We start from the raw sequence: 18,865 nt of genomic DNA, 5'->3' as shown, positions 1-18,865 counted from the left end.
GTTCTGTACTGAATGCAGCCCTGTTAACTCTGGCCAATCACAGTGAGGGTCACTTGAGGACAGAGCGTTGACTGGAAGGACAAACTATTTGGAAGTGACCCGTCTCTCAACACTTCTGATATGCCCTCAGAGAGCGGTACAGGTGGACAATGGTATCTCTCCAATCCCAGAAAGCCTCCAGAAACAGGACATTGTTGCTTCCCCACCTTAGATTAAATCATTTACCAAGAATTTCTCTGGTCACAAATGACACACGAAAAGCAGTTGCAGTTTATGTAGAATTCAAGTTGGGTCATGTTCAGTAAGGCACCAAACGGAATAAAACTTTTTTCAAAACATAAGGTTCTACAGATGTTTTGTTTTCTGTTGCAAATGATTTGCTACGGTGTGTCATACTAAACGCCACTGATGTGTTGCTCTGTTGGAGGCTGTAAAAAATTACAAGGCTTCATGCTTGAGGGTTAACCACAAAGGTTTTTAATAAAAAGACAAGCATCAATGTGTTGAATGTAATTACACTAAGCAAAACACACATTATTAGATGTTTTGATCAACTCAGAAACAGACTCTTAGCACATATTTACATTGTACTGGAATGACTGGCAACCAGTGGTATAAAGTACTAATAAAGTTGTTTTTTGGGTAACTTTTACTTCACTACATACCTATAGAAAATATTGAAACTTTTTACTCAATACATTTTCCCTGCCAACCAAAATTACTCATTACATTTTGAACGCTGAGCAGGACAGGAAAATTGTGAAATTGACGCACTTATCCAGAGAACATGTGATCATCCCTACTGCCTATGGTCTGGCGGACTCACTAAACACATGCATCTTTTGAAAATAATGTCTGAGTGCTGGAGTGTGACCCTGGCTATCTACATTTTTAAAACAAAATGGTGCCGTCTGCTTTGCTTAATATAAGGAATTTACTTTTGACACTTAAGTATATTTTAGCAATTACATTTACTTTTGATAATTAAGTACATTTAAAACCAAATACTTTTAGACTTTTACTCAAGTAGTATTCTACTGGGTGACTTTCACTTTTACTTACTATTAAGGTATCTATACTATTACTCAAGTATGACAGTTGGGTACTTTTTCCACCACTGCTGGCCACAAATACATAGGAAATATGAGAGGCAGAATTTGGGAGCCTGTCTTTTACAAGGGGAATGCTGGACCAGAGTGTCTGTCCGCCTCAGAGTTGAACAACCAACCTCTTCCGGACTTGTTTCTTTTGCACCATCTCCATGGAAACTGTGGCATCATACAAAGGCACCGGGTCCTCTAGCTGGGGCCTGCATAAGACAGAGGGCAAAGTGAGCACTGTCCACCAGGATAAACACAAACTCCTCAACATACCAAGAACAAATGTACTGTATAACCATGCTTATTCAAACATATATTTTTTTACTTTTCACCCCTCTCGTGATATCCAATTGGTAGGTACAGTCTTGTCCCATTGCTGCAACTCCCGTACTAACGAAGGTCGAGAGCCATGTGTCCTCCAACACACGACCCTGACAAGCTGTACTGCTTCTTGACACACTGCTCGCTTAACCTGGAAGCCAGTCGCATCAACGTGTTGGAGGAAACACTGTACAGCTGGCGACCGAAGTCGGCGTGCATGCGCCAGGCCCGCCACAAGGAGTCGATAGAGCGCGACGGGACATCCCGGCCAGCCAAACCCTCCCCCAACCCGAACGACGCTGGGCCAATTGTGCGCCGCCTCATTGGTCTCCCGGCCACGGCTGGCTGCAACAGCCTGGGATCGAACCCGGGTCTGTAGTGACACCTCTAGCTCTGCGATGCAGTGCCTTAGACCGCTGCGCCACTCGGGAGGCCCTAGCTTATTCACACTTGCACTGCACATACACTCATTATTGCAGTTCTGTACCTTAAGGTCCCAGTGGAAAGCTTCTCCACTATATCCTTCATGATGTCTGAAAAGGAGCATGTAAGGTTAACATGTAACATATTAGCAATTCTATTATCCACGCTCAACCCCTTATATCAGATTTTCATTTCAATATGCTTGTTTCATCTCAATGAATTATAGTTAGGAGATTTTAAAATTCCTGCCCCCTCCAGAGGCTGACCCAGAGGGGCTGAGGTTAGCTAAAGGATACGGAGGTACCTTCCCTGGCGGGCACTGGATGCCCCCCACACTTCCTCGTTGAGGAAAGACAGGGAGGCGGCCTTCAGGAAGAGGCTGCGGCTATCTGGAGGGTCCAGCTGAGAAACAGAAGAGACGAGCTCAGATTAAACCCCAAACAAACGTTGTGTACAAACTTGAGCAAATCCACTTGAAGGTCAATGGAAAGACAGATAAATACACATTATTACAGGAAACACTATCTAACCCAGATCTCTTCACTACTCCCAACATAACATTGGTCTGTTTTTTTGCAGTATTTTCAACTTCTCAGAAAGCACACATTAATAAGCTGTAACAAACACAAACAATATTTCAATCACCCATGGTATGTAAGTAGTGATGAATAAATCTTATATATGACTAGGGGAACTGAACTGCCAAATGGCTGCTCTAATCCAACACGAATTAATGGTTGGATAGAATACATGACTGCAGTCTACCTGCAGGTTTTGCTCAGTTGTAACCCAGTGACCTCCGACCCCGAGCAGGGTGATGATGTCATGCTTGTAGGGCAGAAGACACCTGGCCTCTGGCTCCTCCTCATGCAATCTCACTGGAGGAACACACACACACACACACACACACACACACACACACACACACACACACACACACACACACACACACACACACACACACACACACACACACACACACACACACACACACACACACACACACACACACACACACACACACACACACACACACACACACACACACACACACACACACACACACACACACACACACACACACACACACACACACCTCTTAAGCCTGTGTCAATGGTATAAAAACAACAGGGCACAACAGTGAATCCATTTCCCTTCTATTCCTGTTACAAACCTTTACTGTTTTGCGTTTAGATACAAAAATCACAGAAGCACACACTCACAGCACTACGATTCATGTTAGACAAAGCTAGCTAGCATAATGGATAACAACAACCTACGGCCCTACATTGGCTTCTTACCTCCAGAGTCCATGACAATGTCCACCCCTAGACCACCCGTCTCTTCCAAACAGGAATCCACCAGGTCTACCTTGGCATCCCACACACCGATCACCCTGGCTAGACACAGGACAGGGAAAACCCTTATGAAGGCTACACGCCAAACAGTGTACCAACAATAAATAACCATTTTTGGTACTCCATTTCCATTGCCCTCCAAGAGGACGCACACAAGACTTACCTACAAGAGACTCTCGCACTCCTAGAATGTGTGATTTGAGTGGAAAAGTGACAGAGGAAACAGAGCATAGACTAGGATTAAATACTACGGGCAAGTTTCCCAGTGAATTTCCATCTAGCATGCTTTTCAGTCCGGGACTATGCTTTAACCTGTGTCTGAGAAACTGGGCCCTATGTGTTGCTGTCAGAACTTTACTACTGTATTTTTCATGATGAGAGTGGTTTAGGTAACAGATAATAACGCTGTCTCATCGCATCCGTTATTACCTGGTTGCATTAATTTACAATCCTCAACTTCCAACACCTTCTCTACTGTGACACCGCTACTCTATTTACACACACACACACACACACACACACACACTTGCCCCCCTCCCCGTTCTCACCGACGCTGGGCCGAAGCTGCTCCAGGAATTTCTGGTCTTCGGAGGACAGGGCTGATGCCAGTACTTTAACTCCATGGTAGTGGGCCAGCTGGATGGCCAGAACTCCAAAGGGCTGAAAGGTATATACACAGCCAAAATAGCAGTTAGTAGTCTTGTTCTCTTAAAGAGAAATGATGTGCTACTATTAAGATTCTTTGCTAACATCTTCTTGTGATGTCCAACTATGGATTTATACAGTGCCATTGAATGCTCAGATGAGGGGCCACTATGGGGAAATACCTACACTGGCTCCGTCCAGCACCAGCAGAGTGTGCCCGGATGCCATACGGGCTAGGGTATGGAGGGCTGTATAGGCCCGCAGTCCATCCCGAATGGCCCCTGCCGCCTCCACCCAGCTCAACTTCTCTGGCTTCTGCACTGGTGAGCGAACACAAGTCACTCAATATTGCAGAAGAAACAATTACTTAATTTGTACCAATTTAAATGTGTACCCTTTATTACTTTGTTAATTTGTACCAACAAATACTAATAGATGTTATAGATGTACTCTTGCGTTACTTTTGGATGTGTACAACATACCAAGATGATGCTCGTTGATGACAATGGCATCGCACAAACCAGACATCGCTGTATCCAAGGGCAGAATTCCTGTCATGTGGAAGAAGGGAAAAGCAAAGTCTAGATAAATACACAATGGTCATATCCAAAAATTATAAAAAGGGAAGGGTCTTTCAATAGGTTATCGGGAACATTGCCGTTGACAATGTGAAAATCATCAAAATAAGGGGATGTTTTGAAACTCTATGATTTATCCTTATGTAGCAGGTTCAGATCCCACCTGTAACATTTACCTACAACTTCATCATCGGGTTGGAAAAAGGTCACCTTAGGCCCAACTGAAAACAGAACAAAAACATTGCAAAAGATTAAAGGTTTGCTCCAAAAATATAGTACATTGTGTAATTAACATCAAAGTGATAAACAAGGTCAATTAGTGAATATTCTGTTTACCTTGGAGGACGATCCCAACAATCTCCCTCCCTACTGGCACCAGGTCCCTTTGGAACTTTAGATCCTCATGGAGCTAACCAGAGGAGAGAGGGTAAGGAAATGTGACAAGTAGCCCATACAGCCATACATGCTGTGTGGTCATGTAAGGTAGGCCTATCATATAGCAACACACAGTTTGGTAAACAACAAAAAAAAAAGTTTTTTAAAAATACAGGGGCTGATATTTTCAGCAGCATATTGAGAGCGACAACAGTAAGTCTTGTCCATTATGGCTATTGCTAGGCGTATATAGTCAACATTGACAATACAATGAGTATAACACACATTAAACTTACTTTTATATCCAGTGGACTAAGGGCACATGCCTTCACTTGCACTTTGACCTGGTTGCTACCGAGGGCACTGGCTAAATTCTGTGACATGTTGAAAAGACAAGCAGTGAGTTTCAGACAGCAAACTAGCGTTATGAGCCCTCCTGCTAAAATTGTTGGCATGCTAGACTAAAGTGACAGCTACATTATTATGTTGGGCACTCACCGTTTCCTGGATGACAAATTTCGCCTCTGCAGTGGTTTCACCTAGCTTACAGTAAAGCCCTTTCATGGTGGAAAAACTATCAGCATGCAGGTGAAATTCACGCGCAATAAGAGCAACTAACGTTAGCTAGCAATGCTGTTTACCTGTGCATTGAAAGTAGAAACTTGTACTGTCAAAACTCTTGTTAAACCATGTCAATGAGTATGCAGATATCTTACAAAACAAATACATGTCATGTTGGACATATGATATCAGTTAAAGGTCTTCGGTTAAAAGAAAATGGGCAGAAAGATAGCTAACGTTAGCTAACGACATGCATAAACAAATATTTGTATGTTTTCCTTTAGTTCCTCTGTACGCCCAAAAAGTTCATACCGCGAGATTGGCTTAAGCTGCCCATTGGTCTTTTGATTTATCGCGTTCACAAAATGTATTGTCAATCAACGATTATAGTCCAATAGGACACTTACGTCACATGTTTGCTATTTGTGATTAGTACAATTTTACGTCGATCATATTATATCGTTCGCTGATTGGCTCGATACTGCCGATACACCTAAAACTCAACGTCTCGCGGTAGTACCCCATTTTCCAATTTGCTTAGCCTTACGGCGGGCCCATGGTGGAAGGGAATTTGGAATTAAAGGGAAATATCTCGCTAAATCGACCATTCAATTTTATCGTATAAGTAACACACAGTACCTTAAATTATCAATTATTTAAGAATGAAAAACGAATGATGAGGTAAGAAAAATATGGTAATCAATCAGTACAAATTTGGAAGAATTTCTGGCTAGCCTGGCTCGCGCTAGCTGGTAACAGTAGCTGGTAGGGGGCAGACAAGACGGTCGGTAGGAAATCGCTGCACTGCACTTATCAACCCATTTCGTGTTATTAGCTAGCTAACCAGTCAGATGCCATTGTATGAATTTTAGTGGATGATATTTCCAAGGATCCTTACCTTGCTAACTAGTTAGCCAACTAGCTAACCAAGTTAATTTGTGTTGGATGTGATGTTAAGCAAGGCAATTAGTATGTGCATTAACGTTAGTTAGCAACCAGTCGGATTAATCAGACTGTAATGCACAATTCATTGGTACGTTTTTTTTTATACGGGCTGAAACATTTGTGTGCGAAATCGTGTAAATGTTCCTTACAAAACAGAATGTTGTATATTTGAACTTATTCTACCGGTTGTCTGTGTAGTTTGTCCTTCCCTTCAACTGCTCTTAATTTGAGACAAAATATCCACAAGAAAGTATTGTTTACCCGACTATTTAGAGAGCAGTTAGGTAGCTACATATATTATTATATGGTTGGGTTCGAAACCGAGGTAAAGGTAGTTTTATATTTGGTTTTCTCTCGTCAATAGATATTGACCCAAGCATGCCATGACAATGGAACTTGTGTATCAGGGGTGCATCTTCCCCTGATTCAGAATATACCATGTTCGTTGTCATGGCATGTCATGGCTCAATAGCTATGAGAGAGAACCGAATATCCAATATAAAACTAATTTTACCTAGGTGACTAACTGAACCATACCTACTGCTAAAAAGTTGGGTAAATAATAAACAATTCTTTCCTGTAGATATTTTCCTCAAATTTCACGCAGTTGAAGGACAAACTGCACAGACAACTGGTAGAATAAGTTTCAATGTCATTTTATGCAACATTCTGGCTTGTAAGGAACGTTTTACAATATTTTTCATACAAATGTGTCACGCTGTATATACCAATTAATTCTGTATTACAGCCTGACAACTCAGACTAACTAGCGACCAATCATATAAGCCAACCGGCTAGCAGACTGACTAGCTAGCTAACGAAGCTGCATTGACAGTTAGCTGCCAGTTACCTTGCTAGCTAGGTATGATTTATTTTGTGCTGTGGGCTCTAAGAATTTAAATATTTTGCTTAGCTTCAATAGGAATGACATGGCCATAGCTTTCTATTTGCAATAGAAAAGAAGGCTCTGGACCTGGCCATATCTAACAAAAACTGCAGTGCCCTTGCCCTGACATCATTAGTCTTGCACAGGTTGGATTATTTTGATTCTTTTGTTTTAGCTAACGAAATGAATATCCCGCACAAACTTGTCTACTCTAGGATATTTCTGTGTTACATCTCGCCATGTCACTACGCATGCATTTTCGCGTGTGTTTATCAGAGAGACCGGCAGAGAAAGAAAGAGAGCATGGTTTTTAACAGCCATGTTTGGCATTGTCTCACACGCACCCTGTGGGCCAACCTAAACCTAGCCCTAGCCCCGCTGTCTGACTCTAGAAGTCATGCCAGCTTGGCTGTCAAGAAAGATCATATAAATGATTAATGTGAATTGAACTTTGTTGTTGGCAGTGACACCCTACCCCAAATTATCTCTATTTGAGGGGCATGAAGGAAATGACATGCTTTGATTTTGTGATATGATTTTGGTCACAGCATAGAATCATTTTGCCACCATAGTTTAACTTTCCAGTGCTATAGCCTGCTGAGTTTTGTCTGACTTGTAGGAGACCCACTATACTGCTCTGGCGCCAATGATTAGTGTTAGCGTGCTAATTCAGTTATTTGGTTTTCTGCTTTGTCTTACCATGTCTTAACAGCAAAGGCTGGGGGAGCTCTGCTTTGCTGGACTTGCATCTCCCTCTCAAATGGGGCTTTGTATTTTTCTTTATCAGCTTTATTCAATACCATAGAGTAGGGCTGGGCGGTATATACCGGTATCGATGCATGGACCATTATGGGTTTTTACTTTACCTTCTATAACAGTATTTGAATGTTTGGTTTGTTAAATGTGATATGCTTTGTGTAACATCCATTTTTATAGTTTACACCGCTCCTTGAGACATCCCTCTCCACTCTCCATGCCGCTTTCCACACAGATCAGGTCCCACTCCGTCACTCAAGGAGCGCATTTGTTGTTGCTTTACCACAAGACACTTGCATTCAGTCTGCATGGTCAATGCAGCACATGCAACAATGTTGATGACAATGATGTTGTTTTCACTTTTCTTCTCAATATATATCTACAAGCGTTCTATAATTACACTATTAGTTTGTTTTTCTTACATCTGCAAACAACTAGTTTGTTTTTCCTTGGCATGTTTTAGCTAAATTGTGTTAGCCTCTAATCCTAATCACTAGTTAACTGGCTAGCTAGCTATTAAAATGTACTGAGTCAAAGCAAATGTAGCTAGCTATACAGCCTGATACCAGTGATGGTGTAGGCCTAAATCAGCGTGTTGTTTGTGCAACAGTACCTTTTAAATAAAATAGGAAAAGCATGAATATGTTGCCAACACGAAGAAACATTTAATGAAGCCAAAGATTACAGGGTCTCCTAGGAAATACTGACCAACACTTTGGTTCCTACCCTGTCACAATAACTCCTCCCTGACATTTTCATTTGTTGTCATATCAAACACATGTTTGATACCATTCTATTTACTCCATTGCAGCCATTATTGAGTCATCCTCCCTTCAACAGCCTCCACTGTTATATTCTAAATATCGAATTTTAATAAACATTCGATTTCCATGATTCCAACTGTTCACCCAAGTGTTTTGATGTAAATCGCAAGTCAAATTGCAATTGCAACATTTGGTTAAAATAAGGTCTAGATTTTTTGCCCATATTGTGCCCTACGTGGCAGTGTGGAAATGATCTCAAATGAGTGCAGGAAATGCAGAAATTGATTAAAATGAAGGAAATTATTTTTGGTTGAATTGAACAGTATTAAACAATCAGAATGGAGGAACCCATTGAAATCACTTCAAATGTATGTGTTGCCACTCTAGGGTCACATACTACTCAAAGCAAATTTCAAAAACATAAAATACTGTCATATCAAAAAAAAAACATGGTATGATAATTTGACCGTATCGCCCAGCCCTACCATAGAGTCATGGCAAGAAAATGCAGAAAATTGCGCTGGCTGGTAGGAAATGCAATCTTGTTTACGGTAGGTAGATTTTCAATGCATATAATATTGAGTTTGCTTTCGAACTGGTGCTGTGCTGATGAAGCATCTGTGAATTTTCCTCTAAGGGCTGAACATGGTGTGCTTATTGCAGAGGGAATTCCAGACTTATCAACTTAACTGAATTGCCTCCGATGCCGACTAGTGCAGGGAAAACGGCCCACCAAACCTAATCTTTTCTGCGATTTTACATTAATCTTAGCCCCGATGCAGATCAGCATAGTCTATGGGCTAACTGATAGGCAACAGGCTTGTGTTTGTGTGCGTGCATGTATGTGAGAGAGCTTTGGCTGCGCAGTTGCAGACACTGCAGCGCTCCTATCTATCGCCCCTGGGTTGCTCAGCTACAGGGCAACCTTGCCTTGACATTGGCTGGAGCATGGCATTTCAGGTCCTCAACAGGAAAGTGTCACATTAAATCTACCCACCAGCAGTCCACACAGTCAACCGCAGTCCATTTTCAGCACATTTAATTATACTGCCAAAGCAACATGATGTAGGTTACAGCCAAATATGTTTCAAAGAAGCAGGCAATACCCTTGTCTTGGCGTGCAACATAGACGCTGTCGCTGCCCCATTCCCCACCTCAACCTTTTGATCGTTGACCAGTGAACCAGTGCTGCCCTTTGGTAACCAGACTACCAATCGGTTGCACAGCATTCACTGCAGGATCTGTGGGCCTGAGATTGACAAGCCATCTGATAAGTTAGATAGTCATCTGATGTTTTGTTTTTTTAAACACCAACTCCCTTATATCCAAGGTCATGTTGGTTTGATGAGTGATAATTCTGATGTTGGTGCTGCAGTTTGGAGTAGGATTCCCTCAAATACTACCTGCATGCAGTTTGGACCTCTCTTGGGGATGGTGGAAAGAACTGTGTGTGTTGCACAGTTCTCAATTTGGTTGTACAGTGCATTCGGAAAGTATTCAGACCCCTTGACTTTTTCCACATTTTGCTATGTTACAGCCTTAGTCTAAAATGTATTAAATTGTCCCCCCCCCCCCCCCCCCCATCAATCTACACACAATACCCCATACTGACGAAGCAAAAACTGTTTTTTTGAAATGTTTGCTAATTTATGTATATTTTTTTACTGAAACAATACATTTGCATAAGTATTCAGACCATTTACTCAGTACTTTGTTGAAGAACCTTTAGCAGCAATTACAGCTTCGACTCTCTTTGGGTATGACGCTACAAGCTTGGAACACCTCTATTTGGGGAGTTTCTCCCATTCTTCTCTGCAGATCCTTTCAAGCTCTGTCAGTGTTGGATGGGGAGCGTTGCTGCACAGCTATTTTCAGGTCTCTCCAGAGATGTTTGATGGGGTTCAAGTCCGGGCTCTGGCTGTGCCACTCAAGGACATTCAGAGACTTGTCCCAAAGCCACTCCTGCATTGTCTTGGCTGTGTGCTTAGGGTCATTGTCCTGTTGGAAGATGAACCTTTTCTCCCAGTCTGTAGTCCTGAACACTCTGGAGCAGGTTTTCATCAAGGATCTCTCTATACTTTGCTCTGTTCATCTTTCCCTCGAGCATGTCTAGTCTCCCAGTCCTTGCCACTGAAAAACCTCTCCACAGCATGATGCTGACACCACCATTCTTCCCGTAGGGATGGTGCCAGGTTTCCTCCAGATGTGACGCTTGGCATTCAGGCCAAAGCATTCAATCTTGTTTTCATCAGACCAGAGAATCCAGTTTCTCATGGTCTGAGAGTCCTTTAGGTGCCTTTTGGCAAACTCCAAGCGGGCTGTCGTGCCTTTTACTGAGGAGTGGCTTCCGTCTGGCCACTCCACCATGACGGCCTGATCGGTAGAGTGCTGCAGAGATGGTTGTCCTTCTGCAAGGTTCTCCTATCTCCACAGAGGAACTATGGAGCTCTGTCGACGTGACCATCGGGTTATTGGTCCCCTCCCTGACCAAGGCCATTCTCCCCGGATTGCTCAGTTTGGCCAGGCGACCAGCTCTAGGAAGAGTGACACCTCTTTTTATTCCTTTCTTCAGTTGATCCAGATGGGCCTGTGTCTGGGCGACTTGGATCACTTTGTATGTCTGTGTTTTGATAGCTTTTTCTCCTACACTTTTTTGGTTTGGATTTTTCACAATGCTTTTTTTGCCACTATTAGTATTCTTCTGAGCAGCTCAAGGACACCTATATAAGTCACTTGATTACTTAAATAACCTCCCCATATAACCTTTCTGATGTAACTCTTGGACGTCTAAGTCCAAACTGTACAAATCGCAGAAGATAACATTTGGGATGGAAAAACGCTTTGTGTAAATTTAAATGTGTAAAAGCACGTAAAGGTTGTGAAATTATATTATTTAAAAAAAAATATATATATATATACATACATACATACATATATACATACTACCGTTGAAAAGTTTGGGATCACTTTTTTATTTTGTCCATTTAAAATAACATCAAATTGATCAGAAGAACAGTGTAGACATTGTTAATGTTGTAAATGACAATTGTAGCTGGAAACAGCAGATTATAATTTTTTTATGGAATATCTACATAGGCGTACAGAGGCCCATTATCAGCAACCATCACTCCTGTGTTCCGATGGCACGTTGTGTTAGCTAATCCAAGTTTATCATTTTAAAAGGCTATTTGATCATTAGAAAACCCTTTTGCAATTATGTTAGCACAGCTGAAAACTGTTGTCCTGATTAAAGAAACGATTAAACTGGCCTTCTTTAGACTAGTTGAGTATCTGGAGCATCAGCATTTGTGGGTTCGATTACAGGCTCAAAATGTCCAGAAACACATGGCTTTCCTCTGAAACTCGTCAGTCCTATTCTTGTTCTGAGAAATGAAGGCTATTCCATGCAAGAAATTGCCAAGAAACTGAAGATCGCGTACAACGCTGTGTACTACTCCCGTCACAGAACAGCGCAAACTGGCCCTAACCAGAATAGAAAGAGGAGTGGGAGGCCCCGGTTAACCTCTCTAGGGGGTGTGGGACGCTACCGTCCCACCTGGCCAACATCCAGTGAAATTGCAGCGCGCCAAATTCAAAAACAGAAATACTCATTATAAAAATTCATAAAACATACAAGTGTTATACATCGGTTTAAAGATTAACTTCTTGTTAATCCAACCACGGTGTCAGATTTCAAAAAGGCTTTACGGCGAAAGCATACCATGCGATTATCTGAGAACAGCGCCCAGCAGACAAATCATTACAAAGACTCCCATTTACTCAATAAATGTTCGTTTTGTTCGATAAAGTCCCTCTTTATATCCAAAAACCTCCATTTTGTTCAGTAATTCACAGGCTCAAAGGCAGTCATAACAGACAGACTAAAAAACTATCAGTAAAGTTCGTAGAAACATGTCAAACGATGTTTATAATCAGGTTGTTTTTAGTCATAATAATCAACATTTCAACCGGATAAAAGCTTCGTCAATATAAAAGGAAAACAAGAAAGGCGTGCTCTCGGGCGTGCGCATGGAAAAACCTCTGGGACACTGAATGCTCCACTCATTCAAAGTGGTCTTACTCCCTCATTTTTCAGAATACAAGCCTGAAACAATTTCTAAAGATTGTTGACATATAGTGGAAGTGCAATTTGAGTCCTAAGTCAATGGAAACTGTAATGGCATTCAATAGAAAACTACAAAATAAAAAAAATCCCACTTCCTGGATGGCTTTTTCTCAGGTTTTCGGCTGGCTTATCAGTTCTGTTATACTCACAGACATTATTTTAACGGTTTTGGAAACTTTAGTGTTTTCTATCCAAATCTACCATATGCATATCCTAGCTTCTGGGCCTGAGTAGCAGGCAGTTTACTTTGGGCACGCTTTTCATCCGGAGGTGAAAATAGTGCCCCCTACCCTAGTGAAGTTAAGTTTGAGCACAAGAACACGGCATTAGCCATGGCATAATGCATATAATTGCAGGAAATTATCTTTAAAAATGGCAAAATCTTCTCTCAGGTCCATGGCTAAATGTGTAGAATTGCAGGAAATGTATGTTAAAACTGCAAAATTGTATCCTGGCTCCATGGAAAAATTCAGTGAACTGCAAGAAATTGTCTTAAATGCTAAATAAAATAAAACATAATCTTTATTAAAGCATTTTTTTCTTATTTTATAAACATAATAGATATGATTACAAATCAATTTTCACATCAATAAATGGGTTCATTATTAGGCTACATGATTTAAGTGTCCATGGAAGTTTTTGTAGGTCAACTAGTCTTTTGGAGTCCAGCATTCAAATATTTTTTTCCCCGTTTTGATTCGTTTAAAAATAATGTTTAAGTGGACAAAAAGTAGTTTTATAGTCATAATACATTTTGTCTTCCAAATCTTATTGTTCCCAATGCATATTATTGTCCACCATATATCTTTAGTATTGTCATCCATGTGAGTATCAAAAACACAGTGAGACTGTCTTGCAATTTATTCATACATTTACCATATTTCTTTAGTTCTGTAGCAGTTCAATATAAGGTGTTATAAACTCTCTTCGTCACTTCAATTCGGCATTGCCACGTCCCCTGCCACGTCCCCTGCCACGTCCCCTGCCACGCCCACCACCTAAGGCCCCTTTTGATACAGAAAAAGCACTCCTGTGCCATTCCAGTCAGCCCCACTTGGTGCTGTTCACCTTAACTAGTAGGGTTGTGACTCGCAATATTTTTTCCATGGCAAAAATGAAGCAGGCCACCTATTTTGGTCCTTTAAAAGCCTGCTGTATGTAAAATATTGTGTGCTGTAGCTTGGAAAATAACTAAACGTGACTCTGAATGACAACATAATGATGTTTCCTTCCAACATTAGGGCTGTTTTTTTTAATATAAGTTAAATCCAGTTTGTTATGTTTCCTTGCCATGATACTAATGAGTATCGCGTTACTGGTAGGGTCTCAGCCCTAATACACTGCTCAAAAAAATAAAGGGAACACGTAAACAACACAATGTAACTCCAAGTCAATCACACTTCTGTGAAATCAAACTGTCCACTTAGGAAGCAACACTGATTGACAATAAATTTCACATGCTGTTCTGCAAATGGAATAGACAACAGGTGGAAATTATAGGCACTTACCAAGACACCCCCAATAAAGGAGTGGTTCTGCAGGTGGGGACCACAGACCACTTCTCAGTTCCTATGCTTCCTGGCTGATGTTTTGGTCACTTTTGAATGCTGGCGGTGCTTTCACTCTAGTGGTAGCATGAGACGGAGTCTACAACCCACACAAGTGGCTCAGGTAGTGCAGCTCATCCAGGATGGCACATCAATGCGAGCTGTGGCAAGAAGGTTTGCTGTGTCTGTCAGCGTAGTGTCCAGAGCATGGAGGCGCTACCAGGAGACAGGCCAGTACATCAGGAGACGTGGAGGAGGCCGTAGGAGGGCAACAACACAGCAGCAGGACCGCTACCTCTGCCTTTGTGCAAGGAGGAGCAGGAGAAGCACTGCCAGAGCCCTGCAAAATGACCCCCAGCAGGCCACAAATGTGCATGTGTCTGCTCAAACGGTCAGAAACAGACTCCATGAGGGTGGTATGAGGGCCCGACGTCCACAGGTGGGGGTTGTGCTTACAGCCCAACACCGTGCAGGACGTTTGGCATTTGCCAGAGAACACCAAGATTGGCAAATTCGCCACTGGCGCCCTGTGCTCTTCACAGATGAAAGCAGGTTCACACTGAGCATGTGACAGACGTGACAGAGTCTGGAGACGCCGTGGAGAACGTTCTGCTGCCTGCAACATCCTCCAGCATGACCGGTTTGGCGGTGGGTCAGTCATGGTGTGGGGTGGCATTTCTTTGGGGGGCCGCACAGCCCTCCATGTGCTCGCCAGAGGTAGCCTGACTGCCATTAGGTACCGAGATGAGATCCTCAGACCCCTTGTGAGACCATATGCTGGTGCGGTTGGCCCTGGGTTCCTCCTAATGCAAGACAATGCTAGACCTCATGTGGCTGGAGTGTGTCAGCAGTTCCTGCAAGAGAAAGGCATTGATGCTATGGACTGGCCCGCCCGTTCCCCAGACCTGAATCCAATTGAGCACATCTGGGACATCATGTCTCGCTCCATCCACCAACGCCACGTTGCACCAGACTGTCCAGGAGTTGGCGGATGCTTTAGTCCAGGTCTGGGAGGAGATCCCTCAGGAGACCATCCGCCACCTCATCAGGAGCATGCCCAGGCGTTGTAGGGAGGTCATACAGGCACGTGGAGGCCACACACACTACTGAGCCTCATTTTGACTTGTTTTAAGGACATTACATCAAAGTTGGATCAGCCTGTAGTGTGGTTTTCCACTTTAATTTTGAGTGTGACTCCAAATCCAGACCTCCATGGGTTGATAAATTGGATTTCCATTGATTATTTTTGTGTGATTTTGTTGTCAGCACATTCAACTATGTAAAGAAAAAAGTATTTAATAAGATTATTTATTTCATTCAGATCTAGGATGTGTTGTTTAAGTGTTCCCTTTATTTTTTTGACCAGTATATTTAGGTCATGTCAAATCGAGATTTTATTTGTCACATGTGCCGAATACAACCGGTGTAGACCTTAGAGTGAAATGCTTCCTTACGAGCCGTTAACCAACAATGCAGAGTAAAGAAAAAGTTAGAAACGTCCTAAATAAACGAAAGGAAATATTGTAAAACAGTTAAAATAATAATCACGGGGCTATATAAAAAGTTGTACCGGTACCGAGTCAATGTGCAGGGGTATGGGGTAATTGACGTAATATGTACATGTAGGTAGGGGTAAAGTGACTGCATAGATAATAAACAGAGTAGCAGCAGCAAATGGCAAGAAAAAGTATGTGAACCTTGGCGCTCCGGTCATCAAATTTGATCTGATCTTCATCGAAGTCACAACAATAGACATAGTGTGCTTAAATAGAATAATTTGTGTGTTATTAGTTTGTCTATATTGAATACATCATTTAAAAAGTCATAGTGTACGTTGGGAAATGTATGTGAACCCCTAGGCTAATGACTTCTCCAAAAGCTAATTGGAGTCAGGAGTCAGCTGACCTGGAGTCCAATCAATGAGACAAGATTGGCGATGTTGGTTCGAGCTGCCTTTCCCTATAAAAAACACAGACAAAATTTGAGTTTGCTATTCACAAGAAGCATTGCCTGATGTGAACCATGCCTCAAACAAAAGACATCTCAGGAGACCTACGTTTTAAGAATTGTTGACTTGCATAAAGCTGGAAATGGTTACAAAAGTATCTCTAAAAGCCTTGATGTTCATCAGTCCACGGTAAGACAAATTGTCTATAAATGGAGAAAGTTCAGCACTGTTGCTACTCTCCCTAGGAGTGGCCGTCCTGCAAAGATGACTGCAAGAGCACAGCTCAGAATGCTCAATGAGGTTAAGAAGAATCCTAGAGTGTCAGCTAAAGACTTACAGAAATCTCTGGAACATGCTAACATCTCTGTTGACGAATCTACGAAACGTAAAACAAGAATGGTGGTCATGGGAAGACACCATGGAAGAAGCCACTGGTGTCCAAAACATTGCTGCACGTCTAAAGTTTGCGAAAGTGGACCTTGATGTTCCACAGCGCTACTGGCAAAATATTATATGGACAGATGAAACTACAGTTGCGTTGTTTGGAAGGAACACACACGATGTGTGGAGAAAAAGACACAGCACCCCAGCACCCGAACATCAAAACCATCCCAACTGTAAAGTATGGTGGAGGGAGCATCGTGGTTTGGGGCTGCTTTGCTGCCTCTGGGCCTGGACAGCTTGTCATCATTGACGGCAAAATTAATTCAAGACATTTTGCAGGAGAATGTGAGGCTATCTGTCCGCCAATTGAAGCTCAACAGAAATTGACTGATAAAATAGGACAACGACCTAAAACACAGAAGTAAGTCAACAACAGAAGAAAATACCCCTTCTGGAATGGCCCAGTCAGAGTCCTGACCTCAACCCCATTTGAGATGCTGTGGCATGACCTCGAGTGCAGTTCACACCAGACATCCCAAGAATATTGCTGAACTGAAACAGTTTTGTAAAGATGAATGGTCCAAAATTCCTGACCGTTGTGCAGGTCTGATCCGCAACTACAGAAAACGTTTAGTTGAGGTTATTGCTGCCAAAGGAGGGTCAACCAGTTATTAAATCCAAGTGTTCACATACTTTTCCCACCCTGCACTGTGAATGTTTACACTGTGTGTTCAATAAAGACATGAAAATGTTATTAGTTTAAGCAGACTGTTTGTCTATTGTTCTGACCTAGATGAAGATCAGATCAAATTTTATGACCAATTTATGCAGAAATCCAGGTCTTTCCGAAGGGTTCACATACTTTTTCTTGCCACTGTATGTGTGTGGAGTTAATATGCGTGTTTGTTTCCAGTGTAGTGTATGTGGTTAGTCCAGTGAGTGTACTTGGAGCCTGTGCAAGAGAGTCAGTGCAAAAACCTATAATAGATGAGAATAAAATAAGGGTGCCAATGCAAATAGTCCAGTTAGCCATTTGATTAACTGTTCAGCAGTCATGTCTTTTGGGGTAGAAGCTGTTAAGGAACCTTTTGGTCCAAGGCTTGGCGCTCCGGTACCGCTTGCCGTGCGGTAGCAGATAGAACAGTCTCTGCCTTGGGTGGCTGGAGACTTTGACAATTTTTCTGCCCTTGCCCTACTAGTATGACAGTCCCTCTACTTGTCATAGCCACTTTTGTCCTCCAGTGTGTCACAGCTTTGGATGTCAACAATACAGGCAAGAATGTGATAACGGTAGTGGCACAGGACTTTCACACCGGAGTGCGTGGCTAGTGAGGGTGATGTGGGGGGGCTATTATTACCCCTCACACTGTCCCGTCACCCCATGCCCCAATTAAGACGGAGAGAGAACAAAAACACATCGACTTCCAGTTCCACACACATTTTGTTCATCATAATTCCCTCATCCACTTAATGATGATGGAAGAATTAGCCCAAAGAGTAATGCCCAGGATTTATTATTGCTTTGTCTGGTTGGTTGTTGTGTATCAGGGATATATTCAACCTCCCCTGGAGTTAACATGGTCAGCTCAGACTCAGAGAAAACAGCCATAAGCCTGACTTAGTGTACTCAGGGCTTAGTGGACACACATCTGCTAGGGCGGGCCCAATGAGAGGGCCTTGACCCCATGTCACCCTAAAGCTTTAGTTACTAATCATTTATGCATACATACAGTGCCTTCAGAAAGTATTCACACCCCCTGACTTTTTCCACATTTTGTTGTGTTACCAGCTACCAGATTTTTAGGTCACTGGCCTACACTCAGCTCAGTGGAATTATGTTTATTGAAATGTTTCCAAATTAATTAAAAATGAAAAGCTGAAATGTCTCGAGTCAATAAGTATTCAACCCCTTAGTTATGGCAATCCTAAATAAATTCACGAGTAAAACTTCGCTCAACAAGTTTGATAAGTTGCATGGACTCACTCTGCAATAAGTGTTTACCTCATTTCTGTACCCCACACATACAATTATCTGTAAGGTCCACAAAGACCAAGGAGGTTTTCCAATAACTCACAAAGAAGGGGACATATTGGTAGATGGGTAAAAATACATTGAATAAAGCAATTGTACACTTGTGCAAAACTACT

The 18,865-nt window shown here is 42.2% G+C and overlaps 2 protein-coding genes across 9 annotated transcripts in view; one reads left to right on the top strand and one right to left on the bottom strand.

Annotated features, from left to right (window-relative positions):
• Positions 1-454: 454 nt before the first annotated feature.
• LOC106575083 (ferry endosomal RAB5 effector complex subunit 4) lies at positions 455-5,677 on the bottom strand. 2 transcript variants are annotated; one of them, XM_014151251.1, is made up of 13 exons: positions 5,299-5,677; positions 5,097-5,174; positions 4,762-4,834; positions 4,602-4,646; positions 4,330-4,398; positions 4,034-4,167; positions 3,751-3,862; positions 3,366-3,386; positions 3,146-3,244; positions 2,610-2,722; positions 2,141-2,246; positions 1,909-1,954; positions 455-1,309 (listed from the first exon to the last, which is right to left on the bottom strand). In XM_014151251.1, the coding sequence occupies exons 1-13, from the start codon at positions 5,362-5,364 to the stop codon at positions 1,210-1,212; spliced, it is 1,062 nt and encodes a 353-aa protein (XP_014006726.1). In that variant the 5' UTR covers positions 5,365-5,677; the 3' UTR covers positions 455-1,209. The 2 variants fall into 2 exon arrangements, with proteins under 2 accessions (XP_014006726.1, XP_014006727.1); XM_014151252.1 differs by lacking the exon at positions 3,366-3,386.
• A 211-nt stretch (positions 5,678-5,888) lies between these two features.
• The window catches only part of itsn1 (intersectin 1 (SH3 domain protein)), a 72,716-nt gene continuing 59,739 nt past the window's right edge, over positions 5,889-18,865 (top strand). For all 7 annotated transcript variants that reach the window (XM_082963378.1, XM_082963374.1, XM_082963377.1 and 4 more), the window contains exon 1: positions 5,889-6,042. The gene's annotated coding sequence lies outside the window, so the exon portion shown is untranslated. The remainder of the gene's footprint in view (positions 6,043-18,865) is intronic.

Source organism: Salmo salar, chromosome 17 (genome assembly GCF_965601325.2).
Source record: "Salmo salar chromosome 17, fSalSal1, whole genome shotgun sequence".
NCBI lineage: Eukaryota > Metazoa > Chordata > Actinopteri > Salmoniformes > Salmonidae > Salmo > Salmo salar.
The sequence above is the reverse complement of the archived record's forward strand: the minus strand, read 5'-3'. Positions and strand labels throughout refer to the sequence as shown.